The sequence below is a fragment of the Lipophrys pholis genome (genome assembly GCF_963383615.2).
Source record: "Lipophrys pholis genome assembly, chromosome: 19".
Taxonomy (NCBI): domain Eukaryota; kingdom Metazoa; phylum Chordata; class Actinopteri; order Blenniiformes; family Blenniidae; genus Lipophrys; species Lipophrys pholis.
In genome coordinates, this window is record NC_137647.1 from 8,601,543 (window position 1) to 8,627,715 (window position 26,173).

At 42.2% G+C, this 26,173-nt stretch overlaps 5 protein-coding genes across 5 annotated transcripts; 2 read left to right on the forward strand and 3 right to left on the reverse strand.

Moving 5' to 3' along the window:
* Positions 1-251: 251 nt before the first annotated feature.
* slc25a19 (solute carrier family 25 member 19) lies at positions 252-3,694 on the reverse strand. Its single transcript, XM_080487301.1, has 7 exons — positions 3,566-3,694; positions 2,898-3,052; positions 2,542-2,697; positions 2,277-2,447; positions 1,603-1,783; positions 1,399-1,529; positions 252-1,323 (listed from the first exon to the last, which is right to left on the reverse strand). Exons 2-7 carry the CDS (start codon positions 3,027-3,029, stop codon positions 1,108-1,110), a joined length of 987 nt encoding a protein of 328 aa, XP_080343427.1. The 5' UTR covers positions 3,030-3,052; positions 3,566-3,694; the 3' UTR covers positions 252-1,107.
* Positions 3,695-4,085: 391 nt separating this feature from the next.
* mif4gdb (MIF4G domain containing b) lies at positions 4,086-9,179 on the forward strand. Its single transcript, XM_080487053.1, has 6 exons — positions 4,086-4,167; positions 4,842-4,991; positions 5,082-5,191; positions 5,457-5,612; positions 6,142-6,234; positions 6,825-9,179. Exons 2-6 carry the CDS (start codon positions 4,898-4,900, stop codon positions 7,050-7,052), a joined length of 681 nt encoding a protein of 226 aa, XP_080343179.1. The 5' UTR covers positions 4,086-4,167; positions 4,842-4,897; the 3' UTR covers positions 7,053-9,179.
* mrps7 (mitochondrial ribosomal protein S7) lies at positions 9,095-11,016 on the reverse strand. Its single transcript, XM_080487052.1, has 5 exons — positions 10,925-11,016; positions 10,231-10,422; positions 10,066-10,129; positions 9,819-9,986; positions 9,095-9,631 (listed from the first exon to the last, which is right to left on the reverse strand). The coding sequence occupies exons 1-5, from the start codon at positions 10,966-10,968 to the stop codon at positions 9,410-9,412; spliced, it is 690 nt and encodes a 229-aa protein (XP_080343178.1). The 5' UTR covers positions 10,969-11,016; the 3' UTR covers positions 9,095-9,409.
* An 8-nt stretch (positions 11,017-11,024) lies between these two features.
* gga3b (golgi associated, gamma adaptin ear containing, ARF binding protein 3b) lies at positions 11,025-18,313 on the forward strand. The gene is made up of 17 exons (XM_080487054.1): positions 11,025-11,249; positions 12,347-12,431; positions 12,513-12,588; positions 12,676-12,774; positions 12,861-12,984; positions 13,068-13,171; positions 13,668-13,748; positions 13,862-13,999; positions 14,184-14,265; positions 14,360-14,485; positions 14,574-14,825; positions 15,232-15,314; positions 15,514-15,653; positions 15,747-16,039; positions 16,136-16,305; positions 16,521-16,631; positions 16,735-18,313. The coding sequence occupies exons 1-17, from the start codon at positions 11,210-11,212 to the stop codon at positions 16,843-16,845; spliced, it is 2,115 nt and encodes a 704-aa protein (XP_080343180.1). The 5' UTR covers positions 11,025-11,209; the 3' UTR covers positions 16,846-18,313.
* Positions 18,314-18,362: 49 nt separating this feature from the next.
* On the reverse strand, positions 18,363-26,129 carry nup85 (nucleoporin 85). Its single transcript, XM_080488733.1, has 19 exons — positions 25,967-26,129; positions 24,976-25,066; positions 24,728-24,884; positions 24,542-24,612; positions 24,411-24,451; positions 24,023-24,092; positions 23,804-23,925; positions 22,237-22,371; positions 21,590-21,712; positions 20,953-21,084; positions 20,766-20,872; positions 20,570-20,653; positions 20,428-20,493; positions 20,154-20,305; positions 19,925-20,042; positions 19,634-19,734; positions 18,996-19,147; positions 18,676-18,777; positions 18,363-18,580 (listed from the first exon to the last, which is right to left on the reverse strand). The coding sequence occupies exons 1-19, from the start codon at positions 25,997-25,999 to the stop codon at positions 18,482-18,484; spliced, it is 1,956 nt and encodes a 651-aa protein (XP_080344859.1). The 5' UTR covers positions 26,000-26,129; the 3' UTR covers positions 18,363-18,481.
* Positions 26,130-26,173: the final 44 nt, after the last annotated feature.

Below are 26,173 nucleotides of genomic sequence, written 5' to 3' on the forward strand. Positions count from 1 at the left end.
TGTGCGTTACTGTACCATTACTTTGAAGGAATTAGTAACACTTTACCATTATGAAATGACTAATGCAGTAAGATTATTGTTGGCTGTACTATCATCAAAACTGTTGAAAATCTATGTTACTATTTCACTAAACTGCTGTCAAATGTAGAAGCTAATCACATTTATAATCCTGAACTACTGTATTGGTTCAAAAACCACCTTTGACTTAAGTAATAAAACCAGACACGTTTTAAATATTTTTTAAATTTTTTAAAAAGCCTTTGGTTTCAAACTGCACACATTTAACTCCAACAACATATTTGAAAAATAACCAACAAAAAAACCCCTATTTCAGTCTTTTTTTTTTTCCTTATCCTTTAACAATAAAAACATTACACACCTTGAAACAAAAACTGGACCGATTTGATCTTTTTACAATGTGTAATCATTTTAAACAGGTTTCCGAGTGTCTGGCAGAGGTCAAAAAGTCATGTCCACATCTAGGATGGACACCAAAAATATATTCCTTGTATTGGTGCATTGCCAAATATGCACTATGTTTACTGTAACACACTTAAAAACACATGTCCCACTGTGAGTGGATCACAGAGCTCATTCATTATCTTCATTTTCATGACCAAGATTCCTTTTCAGAGTTTAAATTCACAAGATAAACTCTTTTAACTATTGGTCACTCCTGTGCTCACAGAGCACGTGTTCAGCACTGCAAGTATTTGAATAAATATGAAGTGCTCATATTCCTCGCTTCACTTCAAACAATTCCAATCCTAATACTTGCTGGACGTTTCCTCTCTTTCTGAGGATGACATGGCAACCTGAGCTCGGAGATGCCAGCATAACACGTGCAAAGTTCTGACTAAACCAAATGCGTTACATTGATCATTTACAGCAGGGTTAATGAAAACACTTTAAACTCTTATTACAAACATTTACACAAGTCAAAGTTTGTACAACACAAGATGTTAAGGACATAAAAAAATTGAATAAATGAGGTTGTGTTTTCCGTCCTTTTATGTAAACAAGACAGAATCCACACCCGACACTGACGAGAGTTTAGAGAGTTGCTCAGTGTCAAATGTGCGCGAGGGTGCGATACATGGTTCCTGATCATCTTCCCACTGTGTTTTTGCCAAAGTCATTCGTTTTCTGTCCGTGCTTGAAGTTTTGGATGGTACTCAGGAAAAACTCATACCAGAAGAAGGTGAAGCCTGTTGACAGTGCGGCTTTTACCAGGCTGGGCCAAAGGCCTTTGAAGAAGCCCCGTACCCCTTCCTCTTTGGCTATTTGAACCGCACAGTCTATTAGGCCTCTGTAACTCCGCACCTGCACATGAGAAAGAAATTAACATCAACCCCTGGTTATTTGGTCCATTGATGTCGAATATAAAGAGGATCTCACCTGTCCAAAGTGAACTCTGGCCGCCTCAAAGCCCCCCACCTGCAGCCGCTTCTTGAACAGGTCAAATGGATATGTAACTGTTTTACTGATTATCCCGGCTCCGCTGCCGCAGATCAGGTTCCTCATGTTTTCTTGAAGGCAGAAACATGACGAGTTAGAGATTTAGGCAAATACGCAAAGGACCTACATTTGATCTCAACTGACCTCCTGAGCTTCCAGCTTTGGATGGTGAGGCCAGAAACTTTTTAAAAACATTGTAGAAGAAGAACTGAAATCCAGCGTAAGGAAACACTGCAATTAGTGTTGGAGTCAAGCCACGGTAAAATGTCAGGACTCCCTCTGAATGCACCATCGTGGATATAGCATGTCGCATGTTTTTATATACCTGAAAACACAAATAATTAATTAAAGTTTAATACAGGATTTCAACACTTATTTTTATAAGTGTGTTTTTCATAATAAAATTAATATTTCAACCTTCCATTTATTCATTTTGATCGTGACTTCCTTTAAAAATGATATGGGATGAATTATGCAAAGAAAAGGGATCTCCATGCCCCTTGGTTCGCCTTGCTGCAGCAACCTTCTGAAGCTCTCTGGCGCCCCCTTTGGGGGCACACTTTGAAAGTGACGGCTCTAATCTAACCATAGCAAAACACATTCAGAATTATCATCACTGACATAAAGAAAAACCACAAGATCCCTGTAAAACCCATAATGTACTCTCACCAGTGTGTTCACTGCAGTTGGTGTTTGCACAGTTCAGCTCGTCTTCTACCATACTGAATCATTCAAAAGACCCGTGGATGCTGCGAGCTGACATGGGAAAATCTGTCACCCTCTGACAGCTACAGTACATCAGCAGTGGAGCGTCTCACCTTGGGCTCTCCCTGAGCAGCAAAGCGTGTCCGCAGCGTGTCCAGAGGCTGGCAGGCTACCGTAGCAGAGCAGGCTGCCAAGCCGCCACAGATGAAGTGAACTCCTGGCGTCCGACTGTCATACGGCGTCGACTTGTGGGCCAGCTCGGTCAGAAACTCAAAGCTGGTAAACTGCAAATGGCACAGACACAAATGTGTAAGCGATTGATGGACGTGATCGTTTTGAGAGGCACGCTGAGTGGAGATGAAGTGTGCAGGCTTGAACCTGGACAGCTCCGAAGCAGATGGAGAGGAGCTGCGCTGGGATGTGGCCTTTCCAGAAAGCAGAGAGCCCCTCCTCTGAATGAATGCAGCGTGTTGCCTGAAATAATCCCTTGTACTTCCCCTCTGGCATTGTTGAAGAGACCCGCTCAATCTGGAGCTGTGGAAGCACAGAAATACTGATAAACAAACAGGACGCAGACAGCATTATCTCTACTTCTGCAACACTACTTGCCATGACAACGCGGCCAGAGAGATGTTAAGATATTATAGCGCTTTGCATTTATGAGCTTGCTTGAAGACTACATGACTTCTCACTGCTCCTGGACACAGTGGCATGCCACTCTGTCCCATTATTACCTGAAATCTGATTTTGAGGACATCGAAGGGGCTGCAGAGGGCTCTGGTGACCATCCCAGCTGCTGAACCTGCAAGGGCTGCTTCATATGGGGAGAGGACGGCAGACTGAGCACCCCCATCATAGCCCACCATGTCTCCACAGCCTCAGATTCCTTCTGAGAAAACATAGGATAATTACACATTACTTCATATAGCCTCACCAGCCCATTCAGTACACTTGCACAATCCAATGTAAATGCTTGCTTTACAAAAAGGTAATGGTGTTCAATTTTGCTTGGAACTAAAAAAACATAATCAAACTAAGTATATTTAAAGTAGGATTGTGGATTTTAGTGACAAGCAGAGAGGTTTTTCTAATATTTTGGCAACGACATTTACATACGAGGATGCAAAATATTGTTAACGCCTTTTTACATCATTACATCATGTAAGATATTACCACTCAAACAACGCCACTTCCTTGCTGACGACATAAACCCAGTTTAAGCACAATTTGTTTTAGGTGTGTCGATGTATAAAATAATGAGGGAGCCGGTTTGTGTACAAAATAAATCAACACATAACAACTACATAAGAGGACATGCGGTGGGACCTTGGGACAAGCTAACATAAACATCAATAGATCTAAAGGATGGGAAATATATATATATATAGTTCTCAAACTTTACCTTTTGTCAAAAAGTCCTTCAGAAATAAAAATCCACCTCTGGGACTCCCTCTAAAAACGCACGACGTGGTTTATGACAAGAAGAGGTTTGTACTGTTCGCCCTGAACTAACACATTAACTTCCGGGTTGAGCGGCTCCACCTAACAAAGAGTAAAGTGTCGTGACAAGATAAGTCCCTGCAACGTGGAAAACATAACGTACTACCCCACTTCAAGCGCAACGTCCTGCTTGTAGATGAAACGTGAAACTAGAAAATAACAGAGGAAATTGTGTGTGCCTGTTTCTCCTTTGATGTCGTCCATGAGCTGCTACTCATTCACTTTATATGGGACATTTTTTCGCAGTTTTTAGGGGATTTATTCAGAAACGGAAAGCCAAGCTGTTAATAACATAAAAATTAAAAAGCCGCCCTGGATAGTAATCTTTGCGCCTGGCCAAAAAGGCAGGTACAAGCACTAACGTTTACGTTATTTTTGGGCGAAACAAATTGAGGCAGGAATCATCTTGACCCGGATGTTTCGTCTTCGGACGGGTGTCGCGGAGGATCGTTCACCCAGGTGGTGTAAACAGCGTCGATACGGAGATTTTTTTCCGTTTTAAAGGTACATTTCCGCCTATTAATTTTATATTCTGAGCAGTCTGTTTCATCTAACTTTTCCATCTGCGTAATTTTGTTAAGGCATCTTTATTTTAGCAATAGGTTGTTGCCTAAATGACCGCAAGGCTTTCAACTTAATGCTGCTCGGCTTCACAGTAGTATGAGTATTAGCTTATGGATGGATTTCAATTATAGAAACACATGATCGGCCAACTATATATGTGTATATATACTTATATATCATTTACCAAACGATTGATAAAAGCATTATTTGTTTCCAAATGTGTCTACTATCCTTGGATAACGTGGCATTAATCCCAAGCATCTTCATCCAACTTGACGTAGATTCAGCCCAAAATGCACATTACTTTTAACTTAGTTGTATTTTCAGTTGATCATATATCAAAAGCATGAGCCTTTAGTGAGCCTGAATTAGTCCATGTAATCCTCACCATCCCTCCGTGAATGAGCTGTGGAAAGCAGCCAATCTGATGACTGTGCTGGATTTTTTGGGCTCATTGTTGTCACACCATTTGTCCCGAGGTCCTGGTCCACAAGGTTGATGCACTCATTGTCAAAGCCTGAAGCAAAACCCTTGTCTGAATGTTTGCATTCGGTTTGAAAACACCTGTTGGATTTAACCAAACAGCAATCGTTGTTTTGATTTTTGCTTCAAAGTTCCAGAACAAAAGGTTTCGTGGCGGGACGACTATCAGGTGTAAGCTTTATGCTTTATGCACCCATCCAAAATGGAACACTCGTCTGATGACTACAGGATCCAGTCCTTTGACTTTGACACACAGATCCTGCTGAAAACAGCCTTGAAAGGTCAGTTTTGAACTTTCCGCCGTCCGGGAATTTAAAATCACATGAAAACTCTCGTCGCATGTAAGATCATTACTGTTTTCTCTCTTCCAGATCCAAGTTCTGTAAACCTGGAGAAGGTCTCCAGTATCATCGTGGATCAGTCCTTGAAGGACCAGGTTTTCAGTAAAGAGGCTGGACGCATCTGCTACACCATCGTGCAGGTCAGTGCTCGTGCTGCGCAGCTGGACTGTTTGTCTCTGGGGGACTAAAGACAGCGAGCGAGAAGACTGAAGGAGGACTTAAACATCTGATTGTCTTTAACCAAATTCTTAATCCACTTTGCCCATTAATTCCTCCACTGGGTGTTTACACTCGAGCAACAGGAAGCTCCTAAATCAGCTTATCTACACACATCGTATATCCTGACCCTTTGGGCGCGGTCCACTTCTTTTTTAACCTGCCGTGGCTCCGTGTCACTTTGTGCAGGCAGAGGCAAAGCAGACCAACGGAAACGTCTTCAGGAGGAACTTACTGAACCGGCTGCAGCAGGAGTTCAAGGACCGCGAAGAGACCCGGGCGCGCTCGATGCAGGAGTGGGTGTGCTACGTCACGTTCATCTGTAACATTTTCGACTACCTTAAAGTAAGAGTTCACGACCATGAGTATGTAGCCTGCTTTATTAGATGCGGTGTGGCTTTAGTGTTGACAACGGCTGATTCTCACAGCCAAATACTTGGAGTAGAGAGGGCATTTTGCATTTTTTTTGCAAATTCCATGGCTATGATAGGTTCTTATAATACTTTGAAGACTTGCACGAATTTAAATTCACCCTATTGGTTGTGAAAAAAAAAAAAAACAATCAACTCTTTAAACTTCACATAGCCACTAACCCTTTGTTTCACAGGCCTTTACTCTTCGATGCGTTCTCTTTTGTATTGTCACCATTCGATCTGTCTGCGGCGCGCCGAGCCTGTTGGGTGCCGCCCCGCATGCTTTTCACATCTTTAGCTGCTCGTCTCTGGTTTCATCCTGAATAATGACTACTCCTTTTACACAGCGAAACCGTCGTATTTGTGTTCATTTGTGTGAAAACGGGATTAGGGCAAGGCTGAATCGAATCACCTGAGTAATAGTCGCCTCCTGTAAATGTTTTTTTGTTTGTTTGTTTTAGGTGAACAACATGCCCATGGTGGCCCTGGTTCATCCTGTATATGACTGCTTAATGAGGTTGGCCCAACCAGATGCTCTAATGAATGAGGAAGAGGTAAGAAGAACAGTCGGTTCATCACCAAGGCGACTGATAAATCCTGTGATGAATATAGTATTATATTAGCAACAATAGCTGATTACATGACAATCGCAAACTTCTCTCTTACTGTCAATGAACGAATGAACTCGCTCAGTGGTGTGTGTACATTAAGATATACAAGTTCACGTTCTTGTGATCAATGTGATCGTCAATTACTTTTACTTTCATTTTTACTTACTTTTAACTTCATAACTGTTGTGTTATGTTAAATTTTTGAATAATCGGGGACAAAAGTTTTAATTGTCCCTTTGATTTGTGGTTGTCAGAGTGGTGGCCTCCTTCAATAAACAGCAACAAAATCAGGAAAACAGAATAAAGACATTTATCACTGGTATCAATTGAAGCCAAGAGATCTTTGGTGAACATGATTCTGCTTACAAACGAAAAAGGTGCAGCGAATCTTCCTGGCAAGCAGTTCACGTGTGCATGTGTGTCCATCGTAGATGTGTCTCCAGAATAGTTTAAACATAAGGAGATTTTTTGATGCCAAACATCTGGTGTTGGTCTCCCTGACTGGAGCGTCTCTCCTCCTCCCTTCTGCACAGGTGGACTGCCTGGTGCTGCAGCTGCATCGCATCGGGGAGCAGCTGGAGAAAGTGAACGGCCAGCGCATGGACGAACTGTTCTTCCTGCTGCGGGACGGCTTCCTGCTCCAGGAGAGCCTCACCTCCATGGCCCGTCTGCTGCTGCTGGAGATCCTGGAGTTCAGAGCCGGAGGCTGGCTGCTCAGCAGCACCGCCCACAAGTACTACTACAGTGAAATCGCTGACTAGGACAAGGAGGGGTAGCGAAGAACTTTGAGGAATCTTGGACCTCCTGTCCTTTAGTCATTTCTGACTTTGAAACCAGCAGTTTTTTTTTTTGTTGTTGTTTTTTTGACGAGCAGATGCAGCGTCCCAGGTAATCAGTGGAGTCTGTAAACTGTACAGACTACGATCTGTGCTGGATCGCTCCCTGCTTTTGAGAATAACCCTGAGATGTCGTGCGGTGGATGTGGAATGTGCAATAGTTTTACGAGAAGTTGAGTTGACGAGGTTTCGCCACATTCAGGTACACTTTGATTCAAAGGGGTTTATCTTTGCGCTCTAATACAGTTTGTGTTTGTCTTTTTTATTTAAATCATTCCGTTTAAAAAAAAAAAAAAAAAGTTTGAATCTACCAAATCCAAAGGCGACATTCCAGTCAGATGCTGATTTGCTTCAAAGGACCAGTGTGTAAGATTTAGTCCTGTCGAGCAGTTACTTTGCAACTCGTACCCCTTCCAAGCACGGAGGCAAACTCTCTCTCTTTCTATTTGGTTTGTCCATTACGGGCTCCTGTAGAGACAAGGTGAGCTCCTTACGTATGGGACATCCTCATTCACAGGTTACTACATACAATTATTAGTAAGAGATGATTCAAATGGATTAAAGTCGTAGGTTTACTCCGTTCTAGTCTCCCTAAATTGAAGTTTTAGCTTTTAATTCATGTCTGACTAAAGTTTCTCGCTGTTCTGATGATGTGTTTTTTTTTGTCCTGTGGAGTTCCTGCTTCTGTTTTATGCCATGTGTCGCACAGTCTTAATTCAGGGAGGTGTTTTTTTTTGTTGGTTTTTTTTCTTTGAAGCTATATCTTTCATTACAACTTAAAAAAAAAAAAAAAAAGACCAAACGAATTCATACAATTTTTTCTACAGATGATTTACATTTTTAATAAATGACTGAATTTCCATTTTTTGCTAGTTGAACCTTGTATTCCAACATAACACTGGCAGCAGCACTCAGCTCAGACATTTTCAGATCTGAACTGTTTGACTGTAGCGAAGGTGCTCGAGAAGTTAGTATTTATACCCATTCATACATGTGCAGCTCAGCAATGAGTCTCTTATTGTGCTTCTGTCGACACTGTGTCCCTGAACTGTTTTAGTTTTCAGTGGCCGTTTTAGAATCTCCAACCACAGCTGTGCTTTGGACACTAATACTATTAATGCAATACTAGATTAACTAGCTTTTGTTTTGTTTTTTTGTTGATCGTCTGTACCTGCAACCTTTAAAGTTCCTCGACCAGAATCCACACGGGAAAAAAAACGAAAAATGTAAGAGTTGTTGATGTACATCTGTAATGCGTTGTCAATACCTTTCCGAAGGAAATTCGTCATCACACTCAAACGCATATTTACGGCATTTAAATTTCGCAATGTTCCCCGGTTTGTTGACGTCTTAGTGTCATGGTGACTCTCAAAGAGTCCCGGGGCATCGTGCGCACAAGATCCTGTTTGCACGCTCAATCTCGATCTGCAACTTGCAAAACGATCAATTATCATTTTCATTTCATTTTTATTGTGAAAGACTATTCTCCTGGATTAAATTGTGTTGTTTTTTTTGAGAAAGTCTGACTTTTTTCAGGCTGAATCGGTCAAATATTGATATTTTTACTTGAGCTGCCACAACGCCATCTTTATCGGCAGAAGTGAGACCTTTTATGACAAGTATATTTAAAAAAAAAGAAAAGAAATATGGTAGAATATCTACGTAGGAATAGCTTGAAAGGGTTCTTTGATCCTTCTGACTCGACATTTAGTGACGTCAAAAAGTTTCTTGATGTAAAGAAAATTCAAACGCTTGACATTGATCGAGAGTTTTTGTTTTATTTGTTGATGTTGAAAATATCTGATTTACAGTCTTAGGGTTTGTCACCACACTCGGCACATAAATAAATCCAAATAAGTTTATTAAACTGTAAATGAGTTAAAGAGGAACTTAAGGCAACCTACTTCAAATGCTATAGAAATGAGTGTAGATGATTAAATACTGCTGCAATATGCATATTTTAACTCTTTGCAACTCTTTTCCATCACTGTTACATTTTTTTTTTTTTTAATGGTTGGGTTGTACATTTGCTTCAATAAAAGTGTTTCTTCTAATTGTTTTGTGTAATACTTATAGTAAATGGCTGTTTATTGTTCACAACACACTTTCCATGATACAAAAAGGAGCATCGAGATCAAGGCTTAATGATCTGTACATATTTGATCTTTGTCACAGCACTTTCTTCAGGGTAGTCCTATTTACAGCAGCGCTTCGAGCAGCCAACACGTCTGTCCAGTCTGTAAACCTGCAGGAGCAGTGATTCCATCCAGGCAGGTTTCCCTCTACCACCAGCGGTAGTGGGCGTAGGCCCTGTTGGATTCGGCCATCTTGTGCATCTCGTGCTTCTTCTTGATGATGTTGCCCTCTCGTTGGAACGCGGCCAGCAGCTCCTGGGAAAGTTTTTCGTACATGAGCGTGCGCCTGTGTTTGTTGTCTCGGCACTCCGTGATCAACCATTTCATGGCGAGGAAGCGGCGTCTGTTGTCTGTGAGGGGGATGGGCACCTTAAATGGAGAGAGCGGAAGAAACAATTGTATTTATGTTCCAATGGTATTTGTGTGTCTGAACAACAAATCAAAGTCAAAAGACACCTTCAATTTAATGAAAGATAATATCTCATTGAGTAATAAAGGAATTGCTCAGCCTTTCAGTAATCAATTTAGAGAAGTGCTGACATGCCATGATACTGACCTGATAGAACTTTCCACCTTTCTGTATGCTGGCCAACCCAACGACAGGCTTACAGTTCTCTAGGGCCTGGTGGAAGATGGTGTAAGGGTTGCACTCAATTTCCTCTTTCTTCCCATCTGGAGATTTGTGGTACTTCTCCACCTGCTTCTTCTTTATGTTCTCCAGCGTCTGAGAAAAAAAGATGTGGTGTTTAATTTAACATGCAAGGAAAACAACAGAAAAACTCAACGGACTCCGTGACTCTTACCTGTGTCATGATCTCTCTGGCTAAAACCTTGTTTCCATGTTTCATCATCATATTGATGAATTTACTAATGGAACAAAAAAAGAGGAAGGACAATAACCATCTATACATGCTATGCTTCAAACTGTCAAGCGGTGTGTTTGCAACCAGTTTGGATTTTTGATGTACCTGATAACTGGGTCGCTGAAAACGGAGCTGGTTGAGTCACTAGTAGCTGCTTTGATGGGTCTGATTACTTTGAGATCGCGCTGTTCCTTCTCCTCAGCAGTAAGCTCCGACTCTGGCCGGCTGTAGGCCTCCTTACTGATCTCTGGCTCCAGGTAATAAGGATTGTATCTGCTCCATCTCACCAAAAGCACTCTTCAAATAAAAAGAGGAGTCACAGACAATAAATTGACACTAAAAACAAAATAAAATAAATAAAAAACATAAATGAAGTATTCAAAGAAAAACTGTAATTGAAAATGTAATAACTTCTCACTTCGTAAAAGCTGAAACGATGGCTGGAAAATAAAGCTTTTCAACAGATTATAAAGTACCAAAAACAAAACACAATTTATGGCACATTAATTATATGCCATCCACAAACAGATACGACGTATTATATCATAAAATCGTGACTCCATTTAGATTTCACAAGTTGTCCTAACCTCTTGGGTATTGTAATATATTTGCAATAACATTGCATTGGTGCAGATATGTAATGCATGAATAACGTTGAAGCCAATATTCCGTTCTACAGCTGAATAAAGAACATCACTATCTTGGGAATGCATAACATGCAAATATGTAGATTAAAAAGATGTCGTGACGGTGTAAACTCGGGTTTCTGGTGTTATTTAGATTAAAAAACGAAGATTACCTCGGAGTCCAAGGTTTTAATAATCCTGCCATGGAGGCCGCCATGTTGGAAACGTGAGTGCCAGCGAGGACCCCGCTATAGTACGTCCTGCAGCTGCCTTGTAAAAAGGGCAACAAAAAAAAAAATGACTGGGTTACACTCGGCCCGTAGATTTTCATAACAGCAGTGAACCAATGAATAATAATTTGAAGTGACGCATGGGGTAATAGTAAAGAAAATATTTCGGGTCGATGATTGTGTACGGTCGGGCACACGGCGGTGACGTCACGCGATGTTTTTAGTGCTATGGCGTACCAGGAAGGGGAGTCGCTTGAATCCTGGCTCAGTGAGTGAATAATCCCTTTTTATGAATGAAATGAAACGAGTAATCAGCCAGGCGCGTTGTTCCGGTCGGTGGTGCGTGAAATAGGACGCTGTCAGCGTCGCTGACCGGTAGTTTGACAGCTGGTGGAGGTCCAGACTGACAAAGCGAGGCTGTGTGCTGGTGTGTGAGAGCATCATTAGCACAGGATGGGTGGAGGAGAGGCGGCGGTGAGAGGGGGGGGGGCTTCTACATACACTTTGGGGGGCAAGTTTACAGCTGACAGCTCAGTGCGTGCACAGATTGTTCAGAGGCACGAAGATCCGACAGCACAGCAGCTTTTAAAAGACTGATTGATGTCGAGCAGCACTGTAAACAATGGACAATACATCAGTTATTACACACACACACACACACACACACACACACACACACACACACACACACACACACACACAGGAGGATAACACACACTGCATTGTCATGTTGACCACAAGACTTAGAAAGATGCTAACTTTTAATTTTCCTCTTTAGGTTTTGACATTTTCAATTTAATATCAGGGTTTCTAGTTAGAACAAGGCGAGAAAGAGTCTGTGAAAGTTTTATGTGCAAAAAGAGCTCATGGGTAGAATGGGATTAATAAACATCGAAATGGGTGTTGCAGTGGATTTTTCTAGTAGGATCTTGATAAGTTCATAGAATAGAATAGAATATACTTTACTAAGTCCAGAGGTAATTTCTTTACAGTGTTGCTTCACACAAAATCGAATATACCGAATAGAATGTTAGAATATCAAATAATCTATCCTTTGTATTCTTATTTCTGTCATGTCAAAGTAAAATTAGTCATACTGGGTTCAGATGAATGAACCTCAGTGTATTTCTGCTACATTCCTACATTTCTTACATGGGTTGTAATTAATTAGCTACAATAGTTTGTGTGTGCAGCTGTTTTACTCGTAATAATTCACTAGTGATAAATAGAGAATAAATTGTTGCCTCATAATGAATTGATACTGTTGTGAACGTTCTGATACTATGGTACTGTGTGTTAATGGTTGCTACGTAGGATGATGTTTTTTTAAAACATACAAGCTGAATGAAAATGTTTCTCTACTAGATAAAGCCACCCATCCAACAAATAGACAAGAGGACTGGGAGTACATCATTGGCTTCTGTGATCAGATCAACAAGGAATTGGAAGGGTACGTGGAAATGAAAAAACTGTAATAAGCTGAGAAGTTTTCATTTTTCTTAGTTATATTTTCCTCTTTTTTTTGTCTCAGCCCTCAGATAGCTGTACCTCTGCTTGTGCACAAAATCCATTCGCCTCAAGAATGGGAAGCCCTCCAGGCTTTGACAGTAAGAAATACAGCTCAATATTACCCACAAGTACCATTGGTTCTTTAACTGGTTAACCACCAATTCACATGAATGTCTTTTGCACAGGTGCTGGAGGCATGTATGAAGAACTGTGGCAGAAGGTTTCACAATGAAGTTGCCAAATATCGATTTTTGAATGAGCTGATTAAAGTTGTTTCCCCAAAGGTATGCTGGCGCACCGGGTTGAAGACTTCACCCAAGTGTCCATAATGATGAGCCAGTGTCTTAACAATAGTGTTGTATAATTTCAGTATATGGGCGACAGTGCACCCCAGAAAGTGAAGCAGAAGATTGTCGAGATGTTGTACAGCTGGACGGTTGCTTTTCCCAATGAAATGAAGATCAATGAAGCCTACCAGACACTGAGGAGACAGGGTGTGTGGATGATTGGAATCAATCAGATCATTAAACCATCGAATGTTACCGATCGTAAAGTCATCACCATCTCTTTTCACAAGGCCTCGTGACACATGATCCAGAGTTACCACTGGACCGAACTCTGATTCCTTCTCCTCCGACACGACCAAAGCATCCAGTATTTGACAATGAAGACATGGGCAAGGTGAGGTATTGATGGAAAATGTAATTCCTGTCATTTTATGACTTTTCCGTCTTCCCTCCATAAAAGTTTGGTCTTGCAGAAAGGATTTTTGAAATTTGCAACCCTTTTCAGAGTCATATACTTTATCTAGCCGGTTAAAATTCGGTTCAATTACTGTGTTTTCATTTACAGAATACCTTTAAAGGAAGGGAATTTACATTTACATTCACACACAATCTGGAGATTATCATCTCATCATCCTCCTCAACCTCATAGTTGCAGTGATTGTTTCGAACTGAACAATGGCAGTACTTTTTCCACCTGCAAAAACGACAACAATATATGCCTGAAGAAAACATTTTACAGTGTTTAGCAGTAGGTTTTCCTCAGTTAGACAATAGTTTAAAACAGCATGTAGCTACTGTTTGAATAGATGTGGGCAGGTTGATTATTAGTAAGTAATGCCTCTATATGTGCACGTGTGTGTGTGTGTGTGTGTCGACATGTGTGCTTCCAGCTTCTTGCTGAACTTCTCCGGAGTAAAAACCCAGAGGACCTTCAAGAAGCCAACAGATTAATCAAAAACATGGTGAAGGAGGTGAGACGCGTCCGAACTCGTCCCGTCCGATTGATCCCGCCCTGCTGATTGTTCACCGCTCTTCTGATGTGCTGCTCTGGCACTGTTTCTGTCGTGTTACTGCGTGCTGCCAGGACGAGGCCCGGGTGCACAAGGTCACGAAGCGCATGCACACACTGGAAGAGGTGAACATCAACGTGAAGCTGCTGACTGAGATGCTGACCCACTACAACAAGGACAGCTCCACAGACTCGGACAAGGAGATCATCAAGGTGACTCCACACGCCACATAAACACAACATGGAAACCATCTTCATGTTAAAGAAGGAAACTGGAATAGTTTCCTTTCACACTCAAATTACGGAACAGTTCTCCACAAAATGACATATCTTGGTTAAGTGCGGTGTCTTTGCTGCTTTCAAACTGGTCTGCATCCTCTGTGGTGTCTCCTGCCAGGAGCTCTATGAGCGTTGTGACAAGCTGAGGCGCGCTGCTTTCAAAATGGCCACAGAGACAGAAGACAATGACGCCACTTTAGGTTTGCCAGACTTGTATTTTCTCGACCTAAATAAGCTGATTTTGTTCAACTTATTCATCATGAAACACTGTCAAATCTGTCCCGGTCTCCTCAGGTGACATTCTCCAGGCTAGCGACGACCTCTCCAGGGTCATCAACTCCTACAAGAAGATCGTCGAGGGGCAGCCTATCAATGGTGACAGTGAGGAGCCTCGATCCACAGCTGGCCACAGTGAGAGTGGTGAGAGACTTTCTGTTGCTACGTTGATGCTCTATATTTGGTGTTATTTAGTCCTTCATACATCTCATGCCACTTTCTGCTTCAACAGAGGCCACAGACACGCTGATTGACCTCGCTGGCCTCGATACTCCGAGCCCTCCTCAGCCCGTCATCCCTCCCTGCCTCGCCTCACACCCTGTCCTGGTCAATCCCACAGCGTTGCCCATCCCCGTCCTGCTTCCTCCTCCTCCTAAACACCTGGCCGGCACCCATGGCAGTCAGAGCAGCAGCCCCAGTCACCTCCCACTCAGTCAGGCCTCCACTGCACTCTCACTCCTGGATGATGAGCTGCTGTCTCTTGGTAATAGAAACAAATACCTTCATTGGGACTTTGGGAGTTGATTTGTTAATGTTGACAAAACAGGTCATTACCTGAGTTTTTGGATTTTCTTTCACTTTTTTAAACAGATTATACGTAGATGCATTTTTCGAAAGTTTCTCGGAGATACAGTCCCAAATAATGTTTTGGGAGGCACATTTGTTCCCTTCTGACAAAGTCAAGGTATATAAGGTTCATTCAGGTAGAACGTCAAACTTCTCAATTACTGGCCAACTAAGTTATTGGATATGTTCCTCAGGTTCCCAGAAATTTCCTTAATGCACAAAATCAATTTGTTGTGTTTGTGACAAGACTAAAGTGAACTTAGACTCTAAATCAAAAGTGTCAAACACCGATTATATCTGATGATATCTGAATCTCCTTTCAGGTCTGAATGACCCGCCTACCTCTCTCAGCAGCCAATCAAAACCCAAGTTGGAAGAACTCTCCAGTCAGTGGACTTCATTGCAGGTACAGCTTTGATATTCAGCCGCTGATTGTTAGTGTGTGTGTGTGTGTGTGTGTGTGTGCGTGTGTGCGTGTGTGCGTGCGTGCGTGCGTGCGTGCGTGCGTGCGTGCGTGCGTGCGTGCGTGCGTCCGTCCGTCCGTGCGTGTGCGTGTGTGTGTGTAATGGGGAAGGGTAACTCCTCTCTTGTGGGGGTCTCTGCAGGCCCCCCCAGCAGCCGGTGTGGACCTGTTTGGATGTGGAGTCTTTTCAGGCCCAGCCGGGCCTCCTGCAGAGCCAGCTGCTCCCCACAGTCTGCAGAAGCTGCAGGACTTAGCCATGATGGGCTTTACAGACCAGAAGAGGTACTGATTTATCTACAGTGCTCATATTTGCTTGTTTTGCTCTTATTGGCATAACTACTTTAGGAAATGATGGGACGTCAATGTGGTTTTCAGCCTGTCCAGCCAGATGACAGCAAGAGGGAGTAGTTTTGGGATGTCTGCATGGGCCGCAGCACCGCCGCTTGTTCCCGGACAGGGCTCTTCCTCTTCAGCTTCTCTTCTCCAGGGCACGATGCCTGGCTCGCCTGCTTTGTCCCACGCCAAGGCTCAGAGCCTGGGCTCAGCACCGGGTAGCCCCCTGTTCCGCTCCTTGTCCCCTTGCCATCCTCCCCTCCAGGGCAGCCCGGCCAGAGCCACAGACATCTCCCTGAGCAACGTGTTTGTCCCTCTGGAAGCCATCAGACCGAGTAAGAGCAACAAAAGCAAAACCCGATGGGCTTTATTGGATAGATTTAGGTTTCTTTCTCCTTGGTACTTATCGGTTTCACTCCGTCTGTCCTCAGGTAAAGTCTTACCTGTGACGGCCTATGATAAGGACGGTGTTCGCGTCCTCCTCAACTTTGCGTCTGACTGTCCTCCTGCCAGACCCGATGTGCTGGTGATGGTTGTGTCCATGCTCAACACGGCACCCCTCCCAGTTCACAACGTGGTCCTGCAAGCTGCTGTGCCCAAGGTGAAGTCATTTACTGTTTCTGAAGTTGATTACCGAGAAGAATTGAAACGTAGTTTCTCACCTGCCAGTTTTTCTAAACCTTCCCTTGATGAGTTACTGTATTACCTCATCCAGTCTCAGGGAAAACATGAAAATTCCACGCAAAAAGGCTCAGAGCCTGTAATTGAAACAAACAGGGAAAGACACCATTGACCGTTTTCTTCATCTTCCAACAGTCGATGAAGGTGAAGCTGCAGCCCCCATCAGGCACAGAACTGGCCCCTTTCAACCCCATCCAACCTCCGGCCTCCATCACACAGATCATGCTCCTGGCCAACCCGACAAAGGTGGGTGACATAAAAAAAAACACTTTAAGACATCTCCGGCCAAAACGCTTCCTTCAGCAGCTCGGAAAGGTTGAGTAAGTTTGCCGCTTGTGCATCTCCGCAGGATAAAGTGCGTCTGCGCTACAAGCTGGCGTTCACGCTCGGAGACCGCCTGTGCAACGAGGTCGGAGAGGTCGATCAGTTTCCCCCACCAGAGGCATGGGGCCACCTATAGCAGGCTGCAGGCCTGCCACGACTCAGCGGGGACAGGCTGGCTCAGGCTCCATGAAGGGATGAATGTGTGTATGCGTGTGTGTGTGTACGTGTATGCGTGAGTGTTCACATCCATCCCAGAGAGAACGGAGGGCAACTAGGGGATATTCAGCTCTACTCATGCATTTATCTTCCAGCTTTACATTCCTTGTAATTGCTCATATTTGGGCTATGGTTACCATCAGTGAGTTGGTAACAGCAAAAGCTTTTATTTATACCATGCCTGTACTATACTGCAGATAGCGAACTGAGCAAAAGAACACACCGGTCAAGTAAGACAGCCAAAGTGTTTACAGGTGAATAAATGAATCTCATAGATATGAGCCCCACCTCAAACTGTGACCAGCACCTATTTTAAAAGAATCTGCTTTTAATAATTCCTCTGGCGTGATACTGGAACAACCTACAAAGAATATACTTGAATATGTCTGTTTCTTTTAAAACATGTCTTCAAATGGAGTTTCACTGCAGATTTCAGTACTTGAAAATTTTACCCATGAGGACTTTAGACATGCTTCAGTAAATCATATTTAATCGTTTTAAAACTAATTTAGCCTTGTGCTCGATTAGTGGCTCAACACTACGATGTGACGAAATGCATTTTAGGCAACAGCACAGATGTGTGTTTGCAGATATGTTAACATGACTCGAGTCCAACACTGCTTTTATTTAATGTGTTAGTTGTTTTTTCTCCTTTTAAGAGTAAATGAAGTTTGATTTGTCCAGATTGGCAGCAGTTTCTGCAGAGAACGAATTCAGTTTTGTTCAGTATTTCAGGATGCTTTATTATCCTACAAGTGTCAGTGTTGGGAGTGTTTCTTGTCATATTTATTGTTTGTTTCATGGCGTTTCTGTGCGTCACTCACTCCTTCAAAATGTGAACTTACTAACTTGAACGGAAATCTGTCACCAGGCAGGTGACCTTCCAGTGTGCAAGACGGTGCTGAATATCGCTTGATCCGTCCGCACAATGGATCCACAAAGTGTTTGCTTTTTGCACGCCACATTGGTGCTCATCTCAAAACAGACATGGTCTATATTCTATAATTGATAAAACATATCAAGAATACTGGAGGAAATCTTTTGAGGTGACTTAAAGGTCACTGACATGTCTTGACCCCCCCCCTCATTACTGTGGACCTAAAAATTCATGAAATCATCAAATTCAAGTTAAGGTTACTAAAAGTGAAAAAGTGAACCAGTCATTGACTCCTTCTCCATATTCCTTAACTCCCGGTCATATTGAGTGTACAGAGGCGCGTGTTTGTTCTGTACAGAGTATGTAATGTACTGTACCTGCTGTTTGTTGTATGACAAGTTTATGTGAACATGTGACGTGTACATTTTGAGAGTGTTAGTTCTGTACATAGTGTATGATGTACTGTTTGTTTGCTGCATGAAAACAATTAATAAAAACAGCCGTTCATGTATGTTTGATCAGTCATGATTGCATTTGCAAGGATGCTGAAATACCGATTTCAATGAACACCAAGAATGTTGTTTTATTATCAAAGAGCACGGTTTAATTACTTGATTTTTATATACAGTACAAAAATGCAAAAGGAAAAGAAAAAAAAGAGCTAGTTCAGCATTGCTCTTCATGTGTTCACCGTTCCCTCCTTCACTATAGCCATCGCCAGATTCCTGGCGAGAGCGAGTCTCAGGAGCTCCACTTTGGTCACCTCGATGTCTTCCTCCTGAAATGAGGATGACACACGATTTATAGAAATACGTTGTCGGGTTTCAATCTTCAGGAGTGGAAAATGTAACGTGAAGTGGGGAACGTGCTCACCTGTATGGGCTGATCTGAGCCAGGAGCTGCGGTCGTCAGTGAAGAGGTGAGCTCCTCTAAACAGAACATCAACTCGTATGTTTGAGCCACAGAGAAGATGACCTGAAGAAGAAACACTCACATGTTAGCGAGTACAGATCAGAAAGTAAACATTAAAGGCGCCTAAGCTGATCCTCTGCTTTAGCTTGTCTTTATCTTCTATGCAGCTATTTGTGTTAGGTATTTTAACAGGTGCACCTGGTTTTAGAATTATGGTACCTACAGGAAATCCTCAGCCCCAGATCCCCATTTAACAGTCCCTCTCTATACGTCTAATTAACCTCTTTCTGCTCCAGCAGTGGCAGAGCGTCGGTCAGCAGAGTCATCCAGAAACTCCGGGGGGCGATCTTTGCCGTCATGAGGGAGAGAAGGAGCCTGGCCGCTTCGGTGAAGCGTTTCTCTCCATACAGCTTATGGAACTCACGATATTTCCCTGCAGCATGAAAGACAGGGGTCAAAGAGCTCACAATTTGAACTGCTACTTTACTTAACTTTGAAGTTCTAACTTTATAACATCAACACATCCATTCACTACTGTACTTAAAATAGAAGAATACTTCACACTTGACGAACAAAGAACTTTGACCTACAGTAGATAACACAGTCAACCATACTTTTCAGAGAAGTGGATGTTCGCTACAAAGTCAAAGTCTTTTCTGAAAGAGTCATCTCTTCTCCCACACTGTCACATGCTGTTGCATTAAGCAGCAGCACACAGCTTTATCTATGCCACTCTGTCCACATGTTTCCCTGTCTGAGTCTCATGTGACAGCCGCAAAAAAAGTCGACAGAGGAAGCTGCATGAGACACAATCTGATCCGTCTGAATGTCTCTTTGCTTTGTGTGCAGACCGAACAGCAGCTGAGTCACAAGTAGAGAGGAGAAAATAAACGTGTGCGTGCGTGTGTTATGTTTATACCGAGGAATGTCAGCCTATCGCTGAGCAGCATCGACGGACCCAAGTTATCAATCAGATCCAGATCAGAGAAGGCCCCTCTGGCACTGTAATCCTCCAAGAACCTGACAGACAGACACAGACACAGACACAGACACAGACACAGACACAGACACAGACACACACAATTCAAAGTCATTTACATGAAAATAAAACTGACAAGGTCCTTTCAGAACAGGAATGCTGTGATTTAACTAAAACACAAAATGCTTGAAGATGGTAAGTTTTAGACAGTAAGGTGTTTCTTGAACTTACTTTTCTGAAATTAGCGTAGCAAAGGCAGCGTCTTTTGCCCGGATGCTCCAGGAGAGAGCAGAGCCCAGCCTGTTGTTCCTCAGAGCTCGCATAGCCATGATCTTACAGATACTTCGCACTAACATAAGAAAGAAACATAGCAATTAACAGCCTTAATTCACAGGGTTTGTGCAACACAGGTTCATGCAAATTTGAGACGAACCAAAGACGTTAGAAGAGACGGGGATACCTTGCTCTGACATTTGCCTCTGCTCACAGATCCTGAGCACTTTGAGAGCTTTGCGCTCCGTCTCCATCGGGACTCGTTCGATCTGCAGCTCCAAGTAGACGCGGCCAAACTCCGGGCAGTGGTCGAAGTAATCCACAGCCAGCTGCCAAAGACTTCACAAATACACCCACACACAGACGACAACTTATTAATTTATTTACATTAAATATCAATTACAACATTGCAATATGACTGTATTATTTGGGTTTTGTATTGAACTACAAGACAAGCATACCTGTGGTGGGTGAAGAGCCCAGATGCATATTCTAACAGCAGAAACTCTCTCAAGTTGGAGCCAAAACTAAATACACATAGGGAATGTGTTGGTTAATGAAGCATGTACTTTCTATATAAAAACTTGTTTTTGATATTCTTACTGTAGATTGTGAGACTGGAGGAGCTTGCAGTGATCCAGCAAATCAGTCAAATGGGCCACAAACCACCAGTTGTTGAGAGCAATGCTGAAATAAGAGAACAGAAAGAGCATGTTTTAAACCACATTTATACACAGTGCCAAGCGGTGTGTAGACGTGTGTAGTTTGCGTGTACCGCTACTTTAGGATTTGGCCGTACCTGCAGTCCTTGATGACCTGATGGATGTCGAACTCAAAAGCAGCGAGTAAGATGCTGTCCAGTGGCTCCGGGACGCTCCTCGAGTCCAGGAACATGGTCATGCATGACTGCAGCCCACAGACCAAGTAAATAAAAGGAACGTTGCAGCGGTGAATGTCAACTCTAAATGGAGTCAAATGTCCTTTACCTGTGCGTAGTAGTGCAACTCAGTGGGTTTGACTGTCGGGTGGCAAAACAGCAGTCGAGTGACGAGGAAGTGGTACCAGGTGCTCAGCAGATTCTTGCACTCTAACAGAGAGTCTTCATCCCCCAGTAGGATCTAAAATGTATTAAAATAGATGGACTCATTGTTCTGTTGAAATATATGCTTGTATAGCAGCTCAGTACAGTAACAGCTCTCTAATCACTTTGATCAGAACTTTTGAGACCAGATTCTGATTAAAAAAAAAATTCTGAATCATTTGATATTATTTTAATTGTATAGTAACAGGTTATATATATATAAAAAAAAAAAGGCCCAGTCATTCTTGCAGATGACATTTCGCCTTTTTGTGGCTCATAATTTATCAAAAAGTCAATAGTTGTGTAGTTTGTGATCCCATGTCCAAAAAAAAAGTTTACATTAGATTCATGGAGATATAGATTGTAGTAGTTTAATTTCTAAATCTACTTTAGTCATGTTTACGAGATATACATGAACACGAGTCAAACATTATCCAAAACCGAGAAATATAATGATGGAATACACAATTCTGCCATGATCCGTTTCAAAATAAAAGCTGTAAAGGTGCGGGCAACCCCCAAACCCACTGAGGGTCGCTGACCTTGCAGATGAGCTCCAGGTGTTGGTTGCTGGCAAACGAGTTGTCCTGCAGGCAGCGGTCCACTTCCTCATGCCAGTACCTCCACTTCACATCAAACTCCGTCAGTGTCTGTGTGCCGCCAGGCTGAGCGACAATTACAGAAATATTAGGATAAGAAAGGCATCTTAAGATGTTGTTGGAGCTGAAATAACCTTTAAATTGGAGATCTGCATGCTGGGTGAACATTGGTGTTATGTTGGATTCTTTTCACTGCCAGTAAAATATAAGGCTTACAAGCAGATTAGCCAATACGCATGATAGTAACATGTTACACTTTCTATTTACACTGGAGACAAATTTATTTGGAAAAAATGTGATTGCATCAAAATAACCTTACAGCTGGACGTGGTTTTCTGATTACGAGTGCTATGCCTTCCACACTGTACGAAACCATAAGTGTGTATTTCAGTACATCCATACAGTGTGACCTTAAATATGCAGGTGTAGCTATGTAAGATATGTATTTTTCTCTTTTTTTTTTTCCATGGCCATGGGGTGAGATTAGGTGGCTATTTGATTTGTTCATGTTTGTGTGTTAATGACAAAAATAATAATGTTCTTTAAAAAAAAAAAAAAGGTGATTCTCTACAATTGTAACTTTATCTTACATTGTAGAAGGGCATCTTGCCAAGCAGTGTATCCATCAGCTTGTACATGCTTCTGGCAGCAGGCTGCAGGCTGGCTTGCTTTATAAGCATCTGTCTGGCTTCTTCCAACCTGCCCTGCAGAACGTAGCTCACCACCTGCCCGGCAAAGACACAAAACATGTGACCACTTCAGTCCTCACACTTCATTCAACAAAATGACAAACAAATGGAGAAATCCAGCCGTTACGACAATTAATATTTCTCATCACCTTGTAACAATCGGTTTAAAGGAGACATATCATGCTTTTAAATCCTTCCTTTTTACATATAAATCATACAGTTGTGGTCTATACAACGCGAAACTGCAATGCTTGGGTCTGAATTCCTCATTATTAGAGCTCCACAGGCCCCTTTTCAACCCCTTTTCTGATGTGCTTCTGAGAGCAACTCGTTTTGGGGCGGTCTCTTCAAATGCAAATGAGACACTTCATACCCCGCCTCCTCTCCAGGTTGCAGAGGTGACACTCGGTTCAACGTCACACTGTTCGGCCATCTTTGTAGTTTGATAGAACAGATACAATTATCTAGCGGCGCAGAAACTTTATATTCACACATTATTTACAAAATGTCAACAACGGAAGATTTGTCCATCCAGCCATACATGTTGGAGCCAGAGTCGGACCCGGCGGAGCGAGATGAAAATGACGATGATGCAGCTGCAGAACAACGTCTTCATATGGATGTAACGCAATGGTGTGTTACTATATTTACACTAACTTCTCCATCCATGCCCACTACTACAATACTGCCTGTATTACAACGACTATTTAACACAGAAGTTACATTCTAATCTAAAACGAGCACACAGCGCTAACATATGAAGACGGTGCAACTGCTAATGCTAACAAAACAATGACAGGGACGTCTTATCATCACACTTTTTAGCGTTATATACAGCTTACCGAAGTGCTCTATTCGTCGTCTCCATAGATAGAAGGAACTGACCGCTCAATCAGACCAAGTCTTTCGGCAAATCCTTCTTTATACTGGCGGAGGTTGTTGAAGCAGTCGTCCTTAAAGTGATTCGCGCACACAAAAATGACCTTACCCACAGATGTGGGTACATTTCTGTGAAAAATAAAACTCCACCAGGCACTTCGAAAAGGTTCTGATGCTGGGAGACGGTGTAACGAAGCTTGTGGGTTACTACATCCAACAACCGAAAATTTCGACTTATCCTCTCGTAACTTCGGTTGGACTACAAAATCGCAGCGAGAAACAAAAATGGCGGATTGCTCGAAATGTCGATGTCCTAATTTGGCAGTTCCGCTGAGAATACTGTGACGTCATTGTTCAAAAAACGTAATAGAGAATAGAAAAATCGAAACCGATCGCAAAATATGACCAAAACAGAATATAAAGATATCAACGGAGCACCTGAAGAGACTACTTTGAACTTTTCTGTACTTCTAAACACTCTAAATATACAACAAAATGCATTTAAGGGCTAAAAAAGTGGATTTAGCATGATATGTCCCCTTTAAGACAAAAAAATTGTTTTATTATTGTATGATAAAGCTGCCTTTACCACATCCCAGTAGTCATGGTGCTCAGCAGGACTTTCACTTTGCAGCACCTCTCTGGCTTTCTCGTCCACCTCCGCCTTGTGTAGTCTTACCCAGTCCAAGAGGTGAAGCAACAGGGAGCCAGCTGGCAACACAAACAGAGCAGGGGATCAGTTTAGGTGCTTGGATTGTAAAGATTTTAATCAAATATGCATGAAATAACCACACAGTCACACTCTAACCGGGAGCAGCGTCAATGAAGAGCACTTCGCATAGATTCCAGATGAGTTCAATGGCCAAGAGAATGGACACCTGTGACAAGACAGGAGTCATTGAGGTTACAATAGTGCCATAAATCTAAATACTGGAAAGTCTCATTCTTATTCCTGTTAACAGGTACAACACCAAAAGTCAGATCAATTTTCATATACTGTAAATAATGGATCATAAATCACGATGTTTAACAAAATCCTATACTGATAGTGAAAGATTCAACGAAAAGCACAAGTCTATATCCTCTATTTTGAATCTCCTATGAGTACACTCTTTCATTTTTTATATGAATGTTAAATTAGAACATATATTCTCTGTGGGCTTCGGCACAAATACAAATGCAGTGGGGGTACATGCCTGATTTCCATACTGCTTAGACACTTCATCTCTTGTAGAAACTGCAGGAAGAAAAAAGGAGGGAACAAAAGACAGTTCAATTACAACCAAGTTATGGCACACAGCACACACTAAAAGCTTCAAATATGTACCTGCAGCTTGTTGAAGCTCCTCCATACAGGCTCGAAGCACAGACCTATAGTTTTTACTGATGCTGACAAATCTAAGGAGCAAAAAAGAGAAATGTGTCAGTTTGTGTGCAATATACTAATTTATAAAGAGGATGCTTTGTATTGTCACTCAACTGAAAGGCATATGCACAGTAAAGGTAGACTTACTGGGGTTTTTTGCTCTTGCTGGGGAGGTCCTCTCGAATCGTCTGAAGGCCAACAAAGATGTGGTGCGACTCGTTGAAGAGCTTACGTAAAATGGGGGAATATATGTCCTCATCTTTCCTGACCTCATGAATGAGAGAGGAACCCGATCCTAAGGCACCTGAAGCACACAACAGAGAACAGTAAGAAAAGTGCATTCAGTAAATAACAAAAAACACAGCAAAGAAAACATATAGATATAATACGCATACCTGATGCTTTGTACTGGGTCTCATAGACAAGAATATCACCAGGACCCCATGCAAATCCCATATGCTTCCCATCACTGGCAGCAGGAATATTCTGTTGAAAAACAACATCATGATGACAGATTCTACTGTGTATCCCAAGGGAGGAAAGCGATATATTAAACGTTGACTCAAAATCACAAATATCAGTATATAGGCCAAATCTCACACATGCCAGTCATAAGAGAGTCACTCTCAGGTCTTTCACAGACTCTTTGCCTAATTTCACACAAAAAAAATAAAAGCCTCTGCAAATAAACAAACCCCAAAAGGTAAAATTGCACATTTGTTTTTCTTAACATGTTCATAGACATCACATAATGTGCTAAAGTTACAGTTTGCATGTTTTGGGGATGGATTTAAACATTCTTACAAAGTCAACCCAACTACATAGTCAACCATCCAAACAAAGAAAACTGTGTAAAGAAAATCAACAGTGGCTGAAGCTTTGTTTGTTGTATTTTTAATTCAAAGAATATTACACATCTGCATTGTCAAACACCGGGATCTATATTCAGAATTGAACATGAAGGCGGTAAATAAGAATGATCTTCTAATGACATGGCAGGTTCATGTATAAAAAAGTTTAATCAGCAGCATTTAATGTGATAATTTAACAACCCAGCCAATCAATAAAATCAAACAGACGAGTCTACCCATATAAAAAGATAAGCATAGTCCTCGACATCTAAAATAATACATACGTTTATAAACTGAAGTGGCTGTCATACTTAACATTCCCACGTTAAGTTATGCTGAAATATACGGACAGTTACTTTAATTGACGAATAATGGCAGCTACTGTGACACGTTTAATATGTTTTGGGGTAGTTTGTAATCCTTTTATCCGGTCATGTTGGAGCTACAAGCTGCACAGTTTATATAGAGCATGCTACAGTTAGCGTGTGAGCAATGCGGATAAATGACTTATTACTAAACAACAATGGTCACTTACAGTAATTGCTGGCTCAACGTCTACCTCCTCCATCGGGGAACACTGATATCGCAACAACAAGCAATTTAAAAAAGCGAGTTTTGAAGTTTAAACATGAAACTGTCGCCCCATGCGCGCTGCTGCTTACGCGCCTCTGTCTTTCAGTGGAAGGCCCCAGCAGCGCACTTCATGACGCGCTGAAAGTGGTGCCCTTTTCTATTGCCTGTT

What these genes read in the sequence shown, in the direction of transcription:
- mif4gdb (XM_080487053.1), top strand. Translation starts at nt 4,898, where the DNA reads ATGCACCCATCCAAAATGGAACACTCGTCTGATGACTACAGGATCCAG. An exon ending in GCTGAAAACAGCCTTGAAAG is followed by an intron (nt 4,992 to 5,081) that starts GTCAGTTTTGAA and finishes TCTCTCTTCCAG; the next exon opens with ATCCAAGTTCTGTAAACCTG. An exon ending in CTCTAATGAATGAGGAAGAG is followed by an intron (nt 6,235 to 6,824) that starts GTAAGAAGAACA and finishes CCTTCTGCACAG; the next exon opens with GTGGACTGCCTGGTGCTGCA.
- gga3b (XM_080487054.1), top strand. Translation starts at nt 11,210, where the DNA reads ATGGCGTACCAGGAAGGGGAGTCGCTTGAATCCTGGCTCA. An exon ending in AAGCCCTCCAGGCTTTGACA is followed by an intron (nt 12,589 to 12,675) that starts GTAAGAAATACA and finishes TCTTTTGCACAG; the next exon opens with GTGCTGGAGGCATGTATGAA. An exon ending in TCAAAAACATGGTGAAGGAG is followed by an intron (nt 13,749 to 13,861) that starts GTGAGACGCGTC and finishes GCGTGCTGCCAG; the next exon opens with GACGAGGCCCGGGTGCACAA.
- mrps7 (XM_080487052.1), bottom strand. Translation starts at nt 10,968, where the DNA reads ATGGCGGCCTCCATGGCAGGATTATTAAAACCTTGGACTCCGAG. An exon ending in TTAAAACCTTGGACTCCGAG is followed by an intron (nt 10,423 to 10,924) that starts GTAATCTTCGTT and finishes TTTTATTTGAAG; the next exon opens with AGTGCTTTTGGTGAGATGGA. An exon ending in TTCAGCGACCCAGTTATCAG is followed by an intron (nt 10,130 to 10,230) that starts GTACATCAAAAA and finishes TTGTTCCATTAG; the next exon opens with TAAATTCATCAATATGATGA.
- nup85 (XM_080488733.1), bottom strand. Translation starts at nt 25,999, where the DNA reads ATGGAGGAGGTAGACGTTGAGCCAGCAATTACT. An exon ending in CTTCATTGACGCTGCTCCCG is followed by an intron (nt 23,926 to 24,022) that starts GTTAGAGTGTGA and finishes TTGTGTTGCCAG; the next exon opens with CTGGCTCCCTGTTGCTTCAC. An exon ending in GCTCAGATCAGCCCATACAG is followed by an intron (nt 18,581 to 18,675) that starts GTGAGCACGTTC and finishes TCCTCATTTCAG; the next exon opens with GAGGAAGACATCGAGGTGAC.
- slc25a19 (XM_080487301.1), bottom strand. Translation starts at nt 3,029, where the DNA reads ATGGTGGGCTATGATGGGGGTGCTCAGTCTGCCGTCCTCTCCCCATAT. An exon ending in CAAAGCTGGAAGCTCAGGAG is followed by an intron (nt 1,530 to 1,602) that starts GTCAGTTGAGAT and finishes TCTGCCTTCAAG; the next exon opens with AAAACATGAGGAACCTGATC. An exon ending in CCAGAGTTCACTTTGGACAG is followed by an intron (nt 1,324 to 1,398) that starts GTGAGATCCTCT and finishes TCTCATGTGCAG; the next exon opens with GTGCGGAGTTACAGAGGCCT.